Here is an 18,142-nt window from a genome sequence, read left to right as displayed (position 1 = left end):
TTCCTCCAGCATCTTCACAAGGTCCTTTGTTGTTCTGGGATTGATTTGTACTTTTCGCACCAATGTACGTTCATCTCTAGGAGACAGAATGCGTCTCCTTCCTGAGCGGTATGACGGCTGCGTGGTCCCATGGTGTTTATACTTGTGTACTATTATTTGTACAGATGAACGTGGTACCTTCAGGCATTTGGAAATTGCTCCCAAGGATGAACCAGACTTATGGACGTCTACAATTTTTTTTCTGAGATCTTTTTAATTTCCCCATGATGTCAAGCAAAGAGGCACTGAGTTTGAAGGTAGGCCTTGAAATACATCCACAGGAACACCTCCAATTGACCCAAATTATGTCAATTAGCCTATCAGAAGCTTCTAAAGCTTTGACATCATTTTCTGGAATTTTCCAATCTGTTTAAAGGCACAGTCAACTTAGTGGATGTAAACTTCTGACCCACTGGAATTGTGATACAGTGCATCATAAGTGAAATAATCTGTCCGTAAACAATTGTTGGAAAAATGACTTGTGTCATGCACAAAGTAAATGTCCTCACCGACTTGCAAAAACTATAGTTTGTTAACAAGTGGAGTGGTTGAAAAACGAGTTTTAATGACTCCATCCTAAGTGTATGTAAATGTCCGACTTCAACTGTACATATGCTGAAGAGTGTGGGGCTTAAGTTGCATCCCTGTCTCACCCTGTGGGGTGTTTTTTTTTGCCAAATTTTAACCGCACACTTGTTGTTTGTGTACATGGGTGAATACATGGTCTGTTGTACGGTAATTTGGTAAAAAGCCAATTTGACATTTGCTCAGTACATTGTTTTCACCGAGTAAATGTACAAGTCTGCTGTTAATGATAATGCAGAGAATTTTCCTAAGGTTGCTGTTGACGCATGTCCCATGGTAGTTATTGGGGTCAAATTTGTCTCCACTTTGGATTGGGGTGATCAGTCCTTGGTTCCAAATATTGGGGAAGATGCCAGAGCTAAGGATGATGTTAAAGAGTTTAAGTATAGCCAATTGGAATTTGTGTCCTTTATATTTTATCATTTCATTGAGGATTCCATCAACACCACAGGCCTTTTTGGGTTGGAGGGTTTTTATTTTGTCGTTTTGTTCATTCAATGTAATTAGAGTGGGTTCAATGGGTTCTGGTAGTCTTTAATAGTTGATTTTAAGATTTGTATTTGATCATGTATATGTTTTTGCTGTTTGTTCTGTTATAGAGCCAAAAATATTTGAGAAGTGGTTTACCCATACATCTCCATTTTGGATAGATAACTCTTCGTGTTGTTGTTTGTTTAGTGTTTTCCAATTTCCCCAGAAGTGGTTAGAGTCTATGGAATCTTCAATTACATTGAGCTGGTTTCTGATGTGCTGTTCCTTCTTTTTCCATAGTGTATTTCTGTATTGTTTTAGTGATTCACCATCGTGAAGGCGTAGGCTCAGGTCTTCTGGATCTCTATGTTTTTGTTTTCTCAGTTTCTCAATTTCTTTCTTAGGGTTTTGCATTCTTTATCAAACCATTTGTCATTGTTGTTAATTTTCTTCTGTTTTCTGTTTCAATTTTTTTTAGATTTGATAGGGAAGCTGAGAGATCAAATATACTGTTTAGGTTTTCTACTGCCAAGTTTACACCAGTATTACAGTGAAACGTTTTGTCCAGGAAGTTGTCGAAAAGGGACTGTATTTTGTTTTTGCCCAATAGTCTTTTGGTAGGTTACCACACTACTTTCCTCCCACCTATATAATTTCTTAATATTATTCATTTCCTTTGGCTTTGATGCCTCATGATTGAGTATTGCTCTTTTCAAGTAGACTGTGATATTGCTGTGATCTGATAGGGGTGTCAGTGGGCTGACTGTGAACGCTCTGAGAGACTCTGGGTTTAGGTCAGTGATAAAGTAGTCTACAGTACAACTGCCAAGAGATGAACTATAGGTGTACCTCCCATAGGAGCCTACCATTGACTATGTACATACCCAACGTGCGACAGAGCTGCAGGAGTTGTGACCCATTTTTGTTGGTCATGTTGTCGTAGTTGTGCCAATGGGGGCATATAGGGGAGGGAATGCTGTCACCTCCAGGTAGTTGTTTGTCCCCCTGTGCTGAGGGTGTCAGATTCTTGTCCAGTTCTGGCATTTAGGTCGCCACAGACTAGTACATGTCCCTGGGCCTGGAAATGACTGATTTCCCCCTCCAGGATGGAGAAGATGTCTTCATTAAAGTATGGGGATTCTAGTGGGGGGATATAGGTAGCACACAGGAGGACATTTTTCTCTATTAAGATAATTTCCTTTTGAATTTCTAGCCAAATGTAAAATGTTCCAGATTTGATTAATTTAATGGATTGAGTTAGATCTGCTCTATACCACATGAGCATACCCCCTGAGTTCCTTCCCTGTTCACACCTGGTAGTTTGGTGGATGGGACTACCAGCCCTCTGTAACCTAGAGGGCAACCAGTGGGTCCGTCTCCTCTATACCAGGTTTCTTGTAGGATGACAATGTCTGTATTTCTGATTGATGGCAGATGACCTCAGGCCTTGGATATTCCAGGATGAGATAATGAAGGCTTTGTGTTCCATAAAGTGTCCAATGTTGTTAGTTGTGTGGTTTTGCCTCAGACCAGTAAGTGTGAGAGAGCCTGCTGAGCATCTGGTACATACCATTGGCTTGGGCTAGTGTAAGAGTGGGAGTTGGGACTGTTTGCCTGATCACAGCCTGGGCGTATGTGTGACTTTCATGTTGAAGCCCTCTTTGCGGGAGTGGGGGGCATGGGGTGGGCAGGAGAGGCATAGGTCTGATCTGAGGGGGCCTAAATGGGGTATGGGCATGGTTGACTTGGTGAGGTGTTGATTGGTTAGGGTAGGGGTGTGGTGGATGTGGCTGGTGGGGCTGTGGGTCTTCTTGGCATGGGTCTTCTATGTGTAGGTCTGGGAGGAGGAGGGGGGTCCCACAGGCCTGGGATAGTGTCTCGCTGGTCGGGGCGGGGTGTCTATTGAGCTGTTGCTCCTGTGTGGGGTGTTGGGGTTGCGGTTGAGGGGCGAAGGTGGGTACTGAAGCCTTGTATAGGTGGACCTGGTCGTAAAGGCTGTTCAAGTCCAGGGTGGAGTTGTGGGCCAGGTAAACATTTGGTTTTGAGGCAGAGTCACGGAAAATACTTGCGTTTACCCCGCTGCATGGTAGCAGGGTGGAGATAAGCACTTGTGCGTTGGGGAAAGTAGAAGAAGCTTTTTCATCACTCTCTTGAATCACTCTCTTGAGTGCTGTGGCCACCCCCGCAGAGAAGCTAGCAGAACAGCCCACCTCAGACCCTTACCATAGCCTCGACATCACAGCAGGACAGACAAATTAAGAACCCCAAGCCCAGTGGATCCCACCCCCTCTGAGTGAGCACCCCCCCCGTCAGCCACCCTGATATCCCCCACACCCACTGAGGACATACACAAGCCACAGATTGTACTTCTTATGGACTCAAACAGGAAATATATACAAGAAAATAAGCTATTTATTTTCTCCCTCCCTCCCTCCCTCCCAATAAAACAGGTTTTAACATTAGTAGGATAAGAGCATCTGCTAAATGACTAAAATGTAAAAGGTAAATGTAAAGAAGTAATAAAATGAATGGAAAAATATGTAAATGCAATAGATAGATGATAGATAGAATACTCTATAAGTATTCCTGAGTGGGGCAGCGATCTAAGCCACTGTATCTCAGTGCTAGAGGTGTCACTACAGACCCTGGTTCAATCCCGGGCTATATCACAATCGGGAGTCCCATAGGTGGTGCACAATTGTCCCACCGTCGTCCGGGTTAGGGGAGGGTTTGGCCGGAGTAGGCCGTCATTGTAAATTAAGAATTTGTTTTTTTGTGGTTCTGGATGGCCAGTTAGCTAGCAACAATGACAAGAAGCTACCATTTGGGGAATCGAAGGTGCTAGTTTAACCTTGTTCTTGATACCATGTCTTGTTTTGTAATGATGTACACTATATATACACAAAAGTATATGGACACAAATGAGTGGATTTGACTATTTCAGTCAAACCCGTTGCTGACAGGTGTATAAAATCGAGTGCACAGCCATTCAATCTACATAGTCAAACATTGGCAGTAGAATGGCCTTACTGGGTTTGGCAGATGCCAGGAGAACGCTACCTCCCCGAATGCATAGCGCCAACTGCCGAATTTGGTAGAGGAATACTGGTCTGGGGATGTTTTTCATGGTTAGTTCCAGTGAAGGGAAATCTTTAAGCTAAAGCATACAATGCCATTCTAGATGATTATGTGCTTCCAACCTTGTGGCAACAGTTTGGGGGAGGCCCTTTCCTGTTTCAGCATGACAATGCCCCCGTGCACAAAGTGAGGTCCATACAGAAATGGTTTGTCGAGATTGGTGTGGAATAACGTGACTGGCCTGCACAGAGCTCTGACCTCAACCTCATCGAAGACCTTTGGGATGAATTGGCACGGTGACTGTGAGCCGGGCCTAATCGCCCAACATCAGTGCCCGACCTGACTAATGCTCTTGTGGCTGAATGGATGCAAGTCCCTGCCGTTCCAACATCTAGTGAAAAGCTTTCCCAGAGGGTTGGAGGCTGTTATAGCAGCAAAGGTGGGACCAACTCCATATTAATGCCCATGATATCAGAATTATACATTCAGGTGTCCACATACTTTTTGGTAATGTAGTGTATTTGAGAGACAATTGCTCATTGTGCAATATTATAATTTTTTTCAATAAACATTGGAGATTAAATATAGTTTACATATTGTCAACAGTCTAAGCCAACCGTCTGTTTTGCCCCATAGTTGCGCATGCGTCCGTTTTGTTACTAAACAACCAACCCGTCATAGGACTATGAGCTTGTTAGTTTTAATGGGCTGGTGGTAAATGGCAGACACAGAGACGGCTGTTTCTCTGCTATACCTCCCTCACTGTGCCAATCTCTCCATCCCTCCATCCCATTAACTTGTCTTGTTTGTCCAGTCTCCAAACATACACAGCTGTGTTTCCTCACTCACACTCCACTTGCTGTGTTGTGTGTAGCCTCGGTCTCTAGAAGTCCTACTATTAGCCAGGGCCGGCCCTAGCTTTTTGGGGGCCCTGAGCGAGATTTGGTTGTGAGAAACATTTACATTTTAAAGTACATTTTCAGCATGGGGAGTAGAGAAAATGTTGCAGTTTTATAACAAATGTCATGCAATTCTACACATTTTGCCATGGGGCAGAGAGCCCTTTCTTAGTCATTGTACAGCTCATTTCCTGCAATTCTAGCCATTTTACATGGGATGGAGAGAAAATGTGGCAGTTTTAAATCAAATTTCCGGCACAAACAAAATTTTTAATTGCACCTTGTATATTCTACTATTCTAACTCTCAACAGTAAGATGAGACCCAGACTGAGTTCCCCCCCCCAAAAAAATGTTGCTTACTTAGGTCACTTATACCTGGAGCCGGCCCTGATATTAGCCAGAGCAGAGAGAACAGCCCTCTAACCACTCAAACAGCCTGTATAGGCAGGATGAATATTATACACACAGCCACAAACCATCAGGCTTTACAGAGCACCGTGAGTAACACAAATACAATCACATTAGTCTGCCCTACTTCTCTCTACCGGGAACAGTCAACATCCGCCTCTGTCTCTCTCTGTCTCTCTCTCTCTCTCTCTCTCTCTCTGTGTCTCTCTCCCGGGTGTGTGTGTGTGCGCATGCGTGAACGTGTGTGTGTGCGTACGTGGGTTTGTAAATGAATGTGCTCTCTCGTAAATGACCTGTCCTGTTCATATCCACTTTCATAATGCCCTGACATTTATAAATTGTGTGTGTGTGTGTGTGTGTGTGTGTGTGTGTGTGTCCTGAATGCCAGAGTATAATGAGAATGGATACGACAGTGACAAGGCCATTAGTGAAAGGCAAAGTCACACAAAGACACATACAACTGCACACACACAGACACACAGGCTCACAATCTAAAACAGTGGGGGACGATAGAGCCAAGACAATAACCAAACTCTATTTACCAATCCTCATTCGGACCCAAAGTAATTACTTTTAAATTGCAAACTGGGGACATTACAAAAAACGGTGCAGCAATTTGGGTCCTGAGCTAGTCAGCAGCATGTTTTTCACATGGAAATGAAGCTTTTTTCCCATTGTCATTGTCCACTTCAATCTCTGCCTCCTGTTTAGGGCTTTATGTCTGTGTGAAAAAGCAGAGGATATTGGGAAAGTTAACTGGGCCATGGTACAGAAGGTTATGATGGTATAAATAGGGAACACTGATTAAGAGCAACATGGGGGGTAAACACACAAACTGCAACACAAAGTCATACACACACACACACACACACACACACACACACACACACACACACACCGCACACACACACACACACACACACACACACACACACACACACACACACACACACACACACACACACACACACACACACACACACACACACACGTCTGACGTCTGACCTTGGCCCTGTAATTCTCCTGCAATCACATCCCTGTCATCTCCTACTGTCAAAAACCCTACAAACTGACAAGGACACCACAACCCACACAGACACACTCCCAATGGAGAGGTCATAGGGTCACTGATGGGGGTCCTGTCTAAATGTGGGCGTCTATAATGCTGCCTGTCTCATCTCTTCTCTTTCTGAGGAGTGTGACATCCTTAACAGAGCCAGTCAGGCTGATCAGTGTGATCTGGGGTCCTTGCTTATGTTACCTTGTCTGTTTTGACACTTTTTTCCCAAAATCCTTTATGTTATTTCTTTTTCTGGGAAGAATGACTGCTGTGACTGAGAGAGTTTTGAAAGTGACTTTTCTTCTTTGTCCTACTTTGACATATTTGGCCAAAGGATGACGAGCATGTGACAGCATCCGACAGATTCTATCACACAGAGATGGAGAGAGAGAGATGGAGAGAGAGATGGAGAGAGAGAGATGGAGAGAGAGATTGAGCGAGTGATAGAGAGCAATATAGAGAGAGACGGAGAGAGAGATTGAGAGAGTGATAGAGAGCTATAGAAAGAGAGAGATGACGAGAGACGAGGAGAGAGAAAAAAATTGAGATTGAGAGAGAGAGATGGAGAGAGAGAGCTGAAGAGAGATGAAGAGAGGAAATTGAAGAGAAAGGGCGAGGGTACAGTACCTCCATAGTCTGAGACTGGTGCATGGCTTTGATTGCATTCTGTGCCATAGCCCTGGTAGAAAACGTGACAAACGCACATCCTGTAGGGACGGAGGGAGGGAGGGAGGGAGGGGAGGGATGGAGAGATGGTGGGAGGGAGGGAGGCCGGGAGGAGGGAGGGGACAATGGGATAGAGGGAGAGGAGAAGGAACGGGAGGAGGAAGAGGAGGAGACAAGAAAAACAAAACAAGACAAAAGGGTTGGACACGTCGTTGTTATAAACCCAAAACAGAGATTGTACAGAGAACTAAACAAGCAGACAACAGTGTTTTCAGGTTGCTAAGGAACAACAGCCAAAGAGCACAGCTAGCGCCATGACGACCACACCCAACCCCATCCAAAATAGGCCAGCTCCAATCAGAATCAATCAGAGTTTTTGATTGGCAGGTTGTGGTGCGCCAATGGGGATGGCTGTTGATGACTTGAGCATTGAGATGAGATGGGGTGGTTGAAGCTCCCTCCCTCTCTCCCTCTTCATCTTCCCCAGCCTCTTTCTTTCTCTCTCTGCCCATCTCTCTCTCGCTCCTACACAGAAATAACTGGTTGTACTAGTATCCTCCCACTCTTCATCTTCCCCAGTCACTCTTCCTCCCACTCTTCTAGAGAATGTAAATCTGTCCAATTTGCATTAAAACGATTTGAACTCATTAGGCCTGCATTGTGTGTCTGATTGGATGCCCCCTCCGCCCTCTCTCTCTCTCCCCCCTCCCCTTGCGGTCCTATTCTGGGACATGAACAAACAAGAGAGAGAGGGGGAGGGAGGCGGGGGGTGGGACGACTGTGACAAACCGTCTCTAGGGTTCTATGAAGAATGCGTTCTGAAAAGACATCACAGAAAATCACACAAATTGAGCAAATCTTGGGGGAGGGAGGGAGAGTGCGTGTGGCGGGCAGAATGGTGCACATTCTTTGGGAACTCTTAACTATTTGCCGGTTTGGAGTTTGATTGGTGGGATCGTAATTGTTGGGTAAGAGTCTAGTATTAAATGAATTGGTATTACCCTTAACGTTGGCTTCCCGCTGGCTGAGGCCTGTTGGTTGGGGAGTGATCAGAGAGAGGCAGTGTCAATATACTGGAGGAGAGCTTCAACACCCCCACCCCCCAAGCTAACACGCTAACACGCTAACACACACTGAGCCATGCTAGCACTAGTAGCACAGCCATCCCCAGACCCACTCCACACACACTTTGTAGCTAGCTGACTGCACAGGATACAGTTAGCTAGCTAGCAGACAGGTCATCTAGTCAGAACTGTGTGCATGGGGTGGGGGTGGACGGATGGAAAGAGAAACAGAAAGAGAGAGAGAGTACGAGTGAGTGAATGGGTGAGGGTGTGTGTGTGTGTGTGTGAGAGCGAGAGAGGATGGAGGGGAGGAAGACTAGAGTGAGAAAGGGAATGAAGGAGAGAACAGATGAGTGTCTGTGATTCCTCCTCTACCTTTATGATTGTCTCGTCCTCTGTGACAGAACGGGGTTGAGGGTTAGGGATAGTCTAGACTATTCATTATGGGCCTGCCTAACAGCACCCATAAAACCTAACCAGGTCTGTGCTGTAGCAAGATGCGGCAGATGAAGTTGCCTTGGGGTTAAAGTGTGAGAAGACTGTCCAGGGTCTTGCTGATCTGGCATCAGTTGAGAAAGGCTACGGTCGGTCATCTTTGAGCAAGTTTCAGAAACTAATATGGGGTAATTCTAGACGGGCCAACATCTTAAAAATAGCTTGAAAAACCTCTTAGAGTACATGACCCAGTTGTTATGCTACAGAGAGAGTCCACCGGTTAAGGTGACCTGCTAGACTGGGTCTTTTTAATCTACTCTCAGTCTTTCACCAACTCTCATTAAAAGGCCAGGCAGTTCCTGTGGACTCGCCATTGATATACTGTTTACTGGCCGTTATACCATAGAACCAATGAGGCATTTAGAAGACAGGCATTCTATCGCTTTAAACACCAAAATACGTTCGTTAGTTCCTGAGCCCTTCCTGAGCCCTTCCTGAGCCCTTCCTGAGCCCTTTCTGAGCCCTTTCTGAGCCCTTTCTGAGCCCTTCCTGAGCCCTTTCTGAGCCCTTTCTGAGCCCTTCCTGAGCCCTTTCTGAGCCTTTTCTGAGCCCTTTCTGAGCCCTTTCTGAGCCCTTCCTGAGCCCTTTCTGAGCCCTTCCTGAGCCCTTTCTGAGCCCTTCCTGAGCCCTTCCTGAGCCCTTTCTGAGCCCTTCCTGAGCCCTTTCTGAGCCCTTTTTCTGAGCCCTTCCTGAGCCCTTTCTGAGCCCTGTTGACCTGAACCATAGATGTATTAAGGTCAGTGCCGAAAATGACCTGATAAAAGCTTCTCTTTCCATTCCAGTATATTTTTCACCATCCAGCGAAGAAGATGGGATTTAGCCGCCTAGCCGACGCTATAAATATCTAGCGGGCCGCATTCTGTCGTCATGCAGCAGGCTCCGATAGGAGAGGAGAAAGAGAACAGTCCTTTCATGAATGTAGGGTAGCTCCCCAGGCCCAGCCGTGGATCCACCAGTGGTGTGATCCATATATTATTAATAGTGGGTGGCGGAACAGAACAGGCTTCTGATTGATATTGTGGTTTAATAGCAGCTCCGTGTTCGCGCAGAGCCAGGTGGGACAGGCAGACCCACTTGAAAGCCTATTTATCTGCAGCCTCACTCTGATTCATGTATTTACTGCTCTGGACCAGGCTGGACTAAGACTGCTCTGACAGGCCTGTTAGGAAGCCTGGGGTTTGTGGAGGTTATGTGCAGTAAAGGGGGACATGCTGAGGTTCTAATATTCATGAGGACAACAGACACGTGATTGGGGGAGTGAGGAAGAGATGTAAAATAGGATGATCATGTGTAATAGAATTCTGGGATAGTGCAGAACAGAGAGAGAGAGAGAGAGAGAGATGAAGAGGATGATGGGATAGTGAAGGGGGATGGAGGGACAGGAGGACTGAGAGAGGAGGATGAAGGGACAGTGGAGGACAGAGAGAGGAGGATGAAGGGACAGTGGAGGACAGAGAGAGAGGAGGATGAAGGGACAGTGGAGGACAGAGAGAGAGGAGGATGAAGGGACAGTGGAGGACAAAAAGAGAGGAGGATGAAGGGACAGTGGAGGACAGAGAGAGAGGAGGATGAAGGCACAGGAGGACTGAGAGAGGAGGATGAAAGGACAGGAGGACAGAGAGAGAGGAGGATGAAGGGACAGTGGAGGACAGAGAGAGAGGAGGATGAAGGGACAGTGGAGGACAGAGAGAGAGGAGGATGAAGGGACAGTGGAGGACAGATAGTGAGGAGGATGAAGGGACAGTGGAGGACAGAGAGAGAGGAGGATGAAGGGACAGTGGAGGACAGAGAGAGGGGAGGATGAAGGGACAGTGGAGGACAGAGAGAGGAGGATGAAGGGACAGTGGAGGACAGAGAGAGAGGAGGATGAAGGGACAGTGGAGGACAAAAAGAGAGGAGGATGAAGGGACAGTGGAGGACAGAGAGAGAGGAGGATGAAGGCACAGGAGGACTGAGAGAGGAGGATGAAAGGACAGGAGGACAGAGAGAGGAGGATGAAGGGACAGTGGAGGACAGAGAGAGGAGGATGAAGGGACAGGAGGACTGAGAGAGGAGGATGAAAGGACAGGAGGACAGAGAGAGAGGAGGATGAAGGGGCAGTGGAGGACAGAGAGAGAGGAGGATGAAGGGACAGTGGAGGACAGATAGTGAGGAGGATGAAGGGACAGTGGAGGACAGAGAGAGAGGAGGATGAAGGGACAGTGGAGGACAGAGAGAGGGGAGGATGAAGGGACAGTGGAGGACAGAGGAGGATGAAGGGACAGTGGAGGACAGAGAGAGGAGGATGAAGGGACAGTGGAGGACAGAGAGAGAGGAGGATGAAGGGACAGTGGAGGACTGAGAGAGGGGAGGATGAAGGGACAGTGGAGGACAGAGAGAGAGGAGGATGAAGGGACAGTGGAGGACAGAGAGAGAGGAGGATGAAGGGACAGTGGAGGACTGAGTGTGTGTGACAGTAGAGTATTAGAGACCGCTAGTGGCTAGAGGCACCTTGAGGAGAGAAGAAGAAGAGACCTTCAGATTATGAGAGACGGTCAACAGTAACAGTAAGAACAACGGTAACATCCACAGAAAAACACACAACAACTGACACATCCACATAAACCTGTGTGACAATGACAGTGACAGCCTTGTGTGATGCCGGGCAGGACAGACAGTTTGGTTTGGCAGACCCCGGCTCATCTCCTCAGCACAAAGAGACCACAGAGGGAGGGGGAGAGGAGGCAGGGGGATTGGAGGGGGTGAGGGGGAGAGGAGGCAGGGGGATTGGAGGGGGAGGGGGAGATGAGGCAGGAGGATTGGTGGGGGAGAGGAGGCAGGGGGATTGGAGGGGGTGAGGGGGAGAGGAGGCAGGAGAATTGGAGGGGGTGAGGGGGAGAGGAGGCAGGAGGATTGGAGGGGTGAGGGGAGAGAGGAGGCAGGAGGATTGGAGGGGTGAGGGGGAGAGGAGGCAGGAGGATTGGAGGGGGTGAGGGGGAGAGGAGGCAGGGGGATTGGAGGGGTGAGGGGGAGAGGAGGCAGGAGGATTGGAGGGGGTGAGGAGGCAGGAGGATTGGAGGGGGTGAGGAGGGAGAGGAGGCAGGGGGATGTGAGGGGGAAGGGAGGCAGGTGGATTGGAGGGGGTGAGGGGGAGAGGAGGCAGGAGGATTGGAGGGGGTTAGGGGGCAGGAGAGGCATGGGGATTGGAGGGGTGAGGGATGAGAGGAGGCAGGAGGATTGGAGGGGGTGAGGGGGAGAGGAGGCAGGAGGATTGAAGGGGGGGGAGGCAGGGGGATTGAGGGGGAAGGGGGAAAGGCAGGGGGATTGAAGGGGGAAGGGAGGCAGGGGAGGAGATTGACTAAGGGGGACACTGCACTGCTGATTGCGTAGTAGCTCTATGGTTGGCCAATAGCGAGGGAGAACATGTTTTCTCCTTCTGTCTAGAGGTGAACTGTAAAGGGAGGGATAAGGGACTCAGAACTGTAAGGGGAGGGATAAGGGGCTCAGAACTGTCAGGGGAGGGATAAGGGGCTCAGAACTGTCAGGGGAGGGATAAGGGGCTCAGAACTTTCAGGGGAGGGATAAGGGGCTCAGAACTGTCAGGGAGGGATAAGGGGCTCAGAACTGTCAGGGGAGGGATAAGGGGCTCAGAACTGTCAGGGGAGGGATAAGGGGCTCAGAACTGTCAGGGGAGGGATAAGGGGCTCAGAACTGTCAGGGGAGGGATAAGGGGCTCAGAACTGTCAGGGGAGGGATAAGGGGCTCAGAACTGTCAGGGGAGGGATAAGGGGCTCAGAACTGTCAGGGGAGGGATAAGGGGCTCAGAACTGTCAGGGGAGGGATAAGGGGCTCAGAACTGTCAGGGGAGGGATAAGGGGCTCAGAACTGTCAGGGGAGGGATAAGGGGCTCAGAACTGAATAGAGGGTGGATATAAAGAAGTGGGAGGGGTGAAAAGGATGGCGAGTAAGGGAGGAGGGGGTCAGGGGGTTGGGGTGAGTGTGTATATGGATGGAGCTCAAGAAACACACACCTCTGCTGAGACCGTCGGGCCCTCGCAAGATCCGGCACTCCTCGATCTGTCCGAACGCAGAGAACATGACTCGGATGTCGTTCTCATTGCACTTCTTCGACACCATGCCGATGAACAGCTTCCTGTCCTCCACCGCTGCAGGGGAAGAGAGGAAGACGTTCAAATGGGTGAGAAACAGAAAAAAAGGAGAGGAAAGGGAGAGACCGAGAAAGTCTCCCCATTTCATCTGCAGACTGTGATCAATGTCTCATTACCAGTCTCTGTGTGACTCTCTCTCTCGATTCTTTTCTCTCTCCATCTCCTCCTCTCCCATCTCTCCGGGTTTCTTTTTGTCTGCCTGCCCCTCCTCCTCCTGTTTAATCCCTTTCTCTCTGACCCAATCGCTCCATTTATCTTGCAATACCTCGGCCTGTGTAACAGTGTGTGTTGTGCGTGTGCGTGTGTGTGTGTGTGTGTGTGTGAGCGAGACAGAGACTCTTACTGTTTCTTGTCTCTGTGTGTGTATGACCGTGGGAAAGAGACAAGAGAGAGAAAGTGTGTGTACGTGTTGCTCACCGTTCAGAGTAATGCTGATCCTATTCATTTTTAATGAGGAAACTGTCAGCTCTTACCGGGAGGCGAAAGAGATAAGCGGTCTGTTGCACTCTGGGAAATCAATAGAGCACTTGTTTATTTTGCTGTTTGAATTGTTTGTGCGCTTAAAAAAACAACACTGGGACACGCAGGGAAGATAAGTGTTGTTTCAAAGGCTTCCAACTCGGCTGTGTGCGTTCGCTCACTATCAGCACTGTAATGAATTAACAGAGAAGAGGATATGGAGAAACCGCAGAGACATCCTTAACGGTGACTAAACATCTGTTAGCCGACCTGAGTCCGAGTTAGTGACGTATCGGGAAGCAGAGAAACAGCGTTTTACTGATTCCAGATCAGATTTGAAGAAAGAAAGCGGAAAGTGAAGACGGGCTATCGATACAGCAGTGTGGCGAAGGCAAACACACGCGCGAGCACACACACCTCGTGGTTGACTAAAGCAACAAACCGCTTAACGACAATTCGTCATGGTTACAGCAACTCCAATAAAGGTCTATGGAACGTACTATCATTAGAAAGACGAATACATTTCATCTGGCCGTACTTTACTATCTCCCATTACAGTAGATGATGACTGCAGCCACAGCCGGCTGGAGCTTTACTCAGGTCTCATCATCGTAACCGAGACGGATATATCTTACCAAGTCCTACTTCATAACCTCACAGAAGACGTCTGGAGCGGGAAAGCATTATTAAGGTCTCATCATGACTTATAAGGATGGATCTCTAGGTTTCGAGTGCATTGTATTTCCTTAGCGGGTCGAGTCTAGAAGATGCGGCTACGAGCGTCTTTATTAAGCTTTAAGTGATGCCTGTGTGCTGTCAGTGGCTTTATGACACTCCTCTGTCTCTCTCTGGGCGGAGCTCAGCCAGTACTGTCCCGTCTGTCCCAATGTTATTACCCTCGATCCTTCTATAGTTTCAGTGGTCCAGTGGATGAGGAGAAGAGGCTATTCATTAGTATTGGGACGTGGCCCGTCTGGCTTCTCTCAGATGCAGTAAAGCGTTATGGCTGGATAAATGGGTTTATAACCGGATGTGTAATAGAGCCAATTGTCTGTGTGTGTGTGTGTGTATATGTTTTGTGTTTGTGTTTGTGTGTGAGTGTGAGAGAGAGAGACGCAGGGAGAAAGGCTGGTTCACTGTGGGGCCAAAACAGTTAAACTCTCCCTGACCCCCTCCCAGAACACTTTAATAATTCATACATCTTTCTCTCTCTGAAACAGGATCACTGAGCCACAGACACAGACACAGACACACCACGTAATACTCAGCCCAGTGTGTGTGATCACTCACCGTTTGATTTCTCACTGTCTGCAGGCTTCATCTGAATGGGATGGTGCATCTGGAAAAGACAGGACAAACACACCTTTACAATACTATACCCACACACACACACACACACACACACACACACACACACACACACACACACACACACACACACCTAGTGAGGACTGCACACACTCAGAGATCACACACACTACATCAGACACACACATCAGTCACAACACACACACACACACACTGACTGGTCACAGCACACCGACACTACAAACTGGCCACTGAAAGTCACAACAGATCACACACTAAAGAGAAAGTTGGTTAGGAAACACACACACTGTGACAGACATCATCCAGGTGTGTCCCTCATACCCTTGTTGCAGGTTTAGAGAGGTTGAATGGAGCTGATTGATTGATGTGTTTAAAAAAAAAAGTGAGAACATGCATGCCTGGGGCGGCAGGGTAGCCTAGTGGTTAGAGCGTTGGACTAGTAACCGGAAGGTTGCAAGTTCAAAACCCCGAGCTGAAAAGGTACAAATCTGTCGTTCCGCCCCTGAACAAGGCAGTTAACCCACTGTTCCTAGGCCGTCATTGAAAATAAGAATTTGTTCTTAACTGACTTGCCTAGTTTAATAAAGGTAAAATAAACAATCTAAAAAACACTTCACAGACAAGATGGCTGCCACACCTCTCTCTCTCTCTCTCTCTCTCTCTCCCTCTCTCTCTCTCTCAATTTCAATTCAAGAGGCTTTATTGGCATGGGAAACATATGTTTACATTGCCAAAGCAAGTTAAAACATTACACTCACAAAGGTTCCAAAAGAATAAAGACATTTCAAATGTCATATTATGTCTATATACACTCTCTCTCTCCCTCCTTTATGAGAGATGATGTGCCTGTTTGATCTGCAGAGAGACCAGTGACAGTAATGATCTAAATCTAGCCCAGTATCAATCACACTGACTCTGTCTCTGCCCACCTCACACACACACACACACAGCAGGGATCCATCTTCTGGGCTCTCACCAGCTGTGGTGTGTGTGTGTGTCTTTATCTGTACCCTGTCTTACCCATAATGCCCCTGGCTAAGCCTGAACAGTCACCGTGTGGCAGGGCGCTTTGATCCTCTAGCTGTCTGTCTCTGTCTGTCTCTCTCTATCGGTCTCTCTCTCCATCCGTCTGGCTCTGTCTGTCTCTGTCTGTCTCTCTCCCCCATCTCGATATGTCCGTTTCTCTCTGTCTCTCACTCTTTTGTTCTTTTTACAATATGTTTATACATTGACCATTCCTTTCCACAACACTCCTACATCCACCACCCCGGTGTCATCAGTAGTGTCAATTCAACTGACTTTACTACCTGGACCCATAGTGCCCATTTTGGTTTATAGCCCCTGAGTGAGTGAGTGAGTGAGTGAGTGAGTGAGTGAGTGAGTGAGTGGGTGAGTGAGTGAGTGAGGATTTTGAATGGGACTGAATAATGTTGGTCCCCACAAGGTTAGTTGTACAAGACTGTGTGTGTGTGGAGCAACGAACCGCCCTTGTTGTCTCTGCCTGGCCGGTTCCCCTCTCTCCACTGGGATTCTCTGCCTCTAACCCTATTACAGGGGCTGAGTCATTGGCTTACTGGTGCTCTTCCATGCCGTCCCTAGGAGGGATGGTTCACTTGAGTGGGTTGAGTCGCTGACGTGGTCTTCCTGTCTGGGTTGGCATCCCCCTTGGGTTGTGCCATGGCGGAGATCTTCGTGGGCTATACTCGGCCTTATCTCGGTATGGTAAGTTGGTGGTTGAAGATATCCCTCTAGTGGTGTGGGGGCTGTGCTTTGGTAAAGTGGGTGGGATTATATCCTTCCTGTTTGGCCCTGTCCGGGGGTATCGTCAGATGGGGCCACAGTGTCTCCTGACCCCTCCTGTCTCAGCCTCCAGTATGTATGCTGCAGTAGTTTGTGTCGGGGGGGCTAGGTTCAGTCTGTTATATCTGGAGTATTTCTCCTGTCTTATCCAGTGTCCTGTGTGAATTTAAATATGCTCTCTCTAATTCTCTCTCTCTTTCTTTCTTTCTCTCTCTCTCTCTCTCGGAGGAGGACCTGAGCCCTAGGACCATGCCTCAGGACTACCTGGCCCGATGACTCCTTGCTGTCCCCAGCCCACCTGGCCATGCTGCTGCTTCAGTTTCAACTGTTCTGCCTGTGGCTATGGAACCCTGACCTGTTCACCGGATGTGCTACCTGTCCCAGACCTGCTGTTTTCAACTCTCTAGAGACAGCAGGAGCGGTACAGATACTCTGAATGATCGGCTATGAAAAGCCAACTGACATTTACTCCTGAGGTGCTGACCTCTTGCACCCTCTACAACCACTGTGATTATTAATATTTGACCCTGCTGGTCATCTATGAACATTTGAACATCTTGGCTATGTTCTGTTATAATCTCCACCCGGCACAGCCAGAAGAGGACTGGCCACCCCTCATATCCTGGTTCCTCTCTAGGTTTCTTCCTAGGTTCTGGCCTTTCTAGGGAGTTTTTCCTAGCCACCGTGCCACTACACCTGCATTGCTTGCTGTTTGGGGTTTTAGGCTGGGTTTAGGCAGCACTTTGAGATATCAGCTGATGTAAGAAGGGCTTTCTAAATAAATGTGATTTGATTTGTGAGTGTGAGAGAGTGCAGTGGATCATATGTTGGAGGGCTACAGTACAGAAATAAAGGCATCCTCAGGCTACAGGCGCTGGCTAGCGGCTATCCCTGCCTCTGCCTCTCACTCTCTCAGAAAGTTCTGTCTAGATGCCATCCTTCTTCTCCCAGATCTGTCTACCCAGAAGGCCATGCAGGCTTCAGACCCGGGGTGTGATGTGTTCATGCAGCTCCACCTCTACCCCACAATTCCACACGGCTGGTTCTTCACTGAGAGCCCTGGAGCTACCTGCTGCGGTCACTCGTCATCCAATCACCATGACACCCCAAGTACTTGTTTCCCCCTTTCTCAGTAACCAAACATCTAAAGCTGTGTCATTCAGAATGTGGCCTACACTGGTGACATTTCCCTCTGGTATGGTAGTTGGTAATTAGATTATTGACTGTGACCCTAGTCCACTTGGAAACATCTCCTCTTTCCCCTCTTCCTGATTTCCAGTTGGCTATTCGGGGCATGCCATGCAGTGTCCGTTCTGTGTCAGCTCTTTTAGCGGCAACGTCGAGGTGTCTATCCGTCAGAGTAGCTGATGACATGGAGGTAACATTACCTCTCCAGCAGGGTATTATCCCCTTATCACACCCATACTGTTTCCTACCCAACCAACGCTATGCAACACTACTGTGTTCTAGTACAATTGCCCTCTAAACATTTCCTTCCAGGACACAACGTGCCAGAAACCTAATACCCCTCAGCATTTAACGTTTACCCTCTCACCTACAGCATGTACCCCATTCCTCAAACCCCTCTGACCCCCTTGCCCGTGAGGAATGCCCCGAGGCTTTAAAGGTCAGAGTTCAAC

General features: G+C 48.0%; 1 protein-coding gene across 20 annotated transcripts in view; it reads right to left on the bottom strand.

The window, feature by feature from the left end:
- Positions 1–18,142, bottom strand: part of LOC112235800 (CUGBP Elav-like family member 2) — a 218,136-nt gene that overhangs the window by 28,527 nt on the left and 171,467 nt on the right. For 13 of the 20 annotated variants that reach the window (XM_042311682.1, XM_042311680.1, XM_042311679.1 and 10 more), the window contains 4 exons: positions 14,664–14,712; positions 12,777–12,911; positions 8,209–8,238; positions 7,169–7,248 (listed from right to left, as the gene is read on the bottom strand). In XM_042311682.1, the coding sequence (XP_042167616.1) occupies positions 7,169–7,248; positions 8,209–8,238; positions 12,777–12,911; positions 14,664–14,712 (294 nt within the window). The remainder of the gene's footprint in view (positions 1–7,168; positions 7,249–8,208; positions 8,239–12,776; positions 12,912–14,663; positions 14,713–18,142) is intronic. The other 7 variants (XM_042311681.1, XM_042311697.1, XM_042311685.1 and 4 more) reach the window with 1 other exon arrangement.

The sequence above is a fragment of the Oncorhynchus tshawytscha genome, linkage group LG33 (assembly GCF_018296145.1).
Source record: "Oncorhynchus tshawytscha isolate Ot180627B linkage group LG33, Otsh_v2.0, whole genome shotgun sequence".
Classification (NCBI taxonomy): domain Eukaryota; kingdom Metazoa; phylum Chordata; class Actinopteri; order Salmoniformes; family Salmonidae; genus Oncorhynchus; species Oncorhynchus tshawytscha.
Note: the sequence above shows the minus strand (reverse complement) of the source record. Positions and strands in the feature narration are given on the sequence as shown.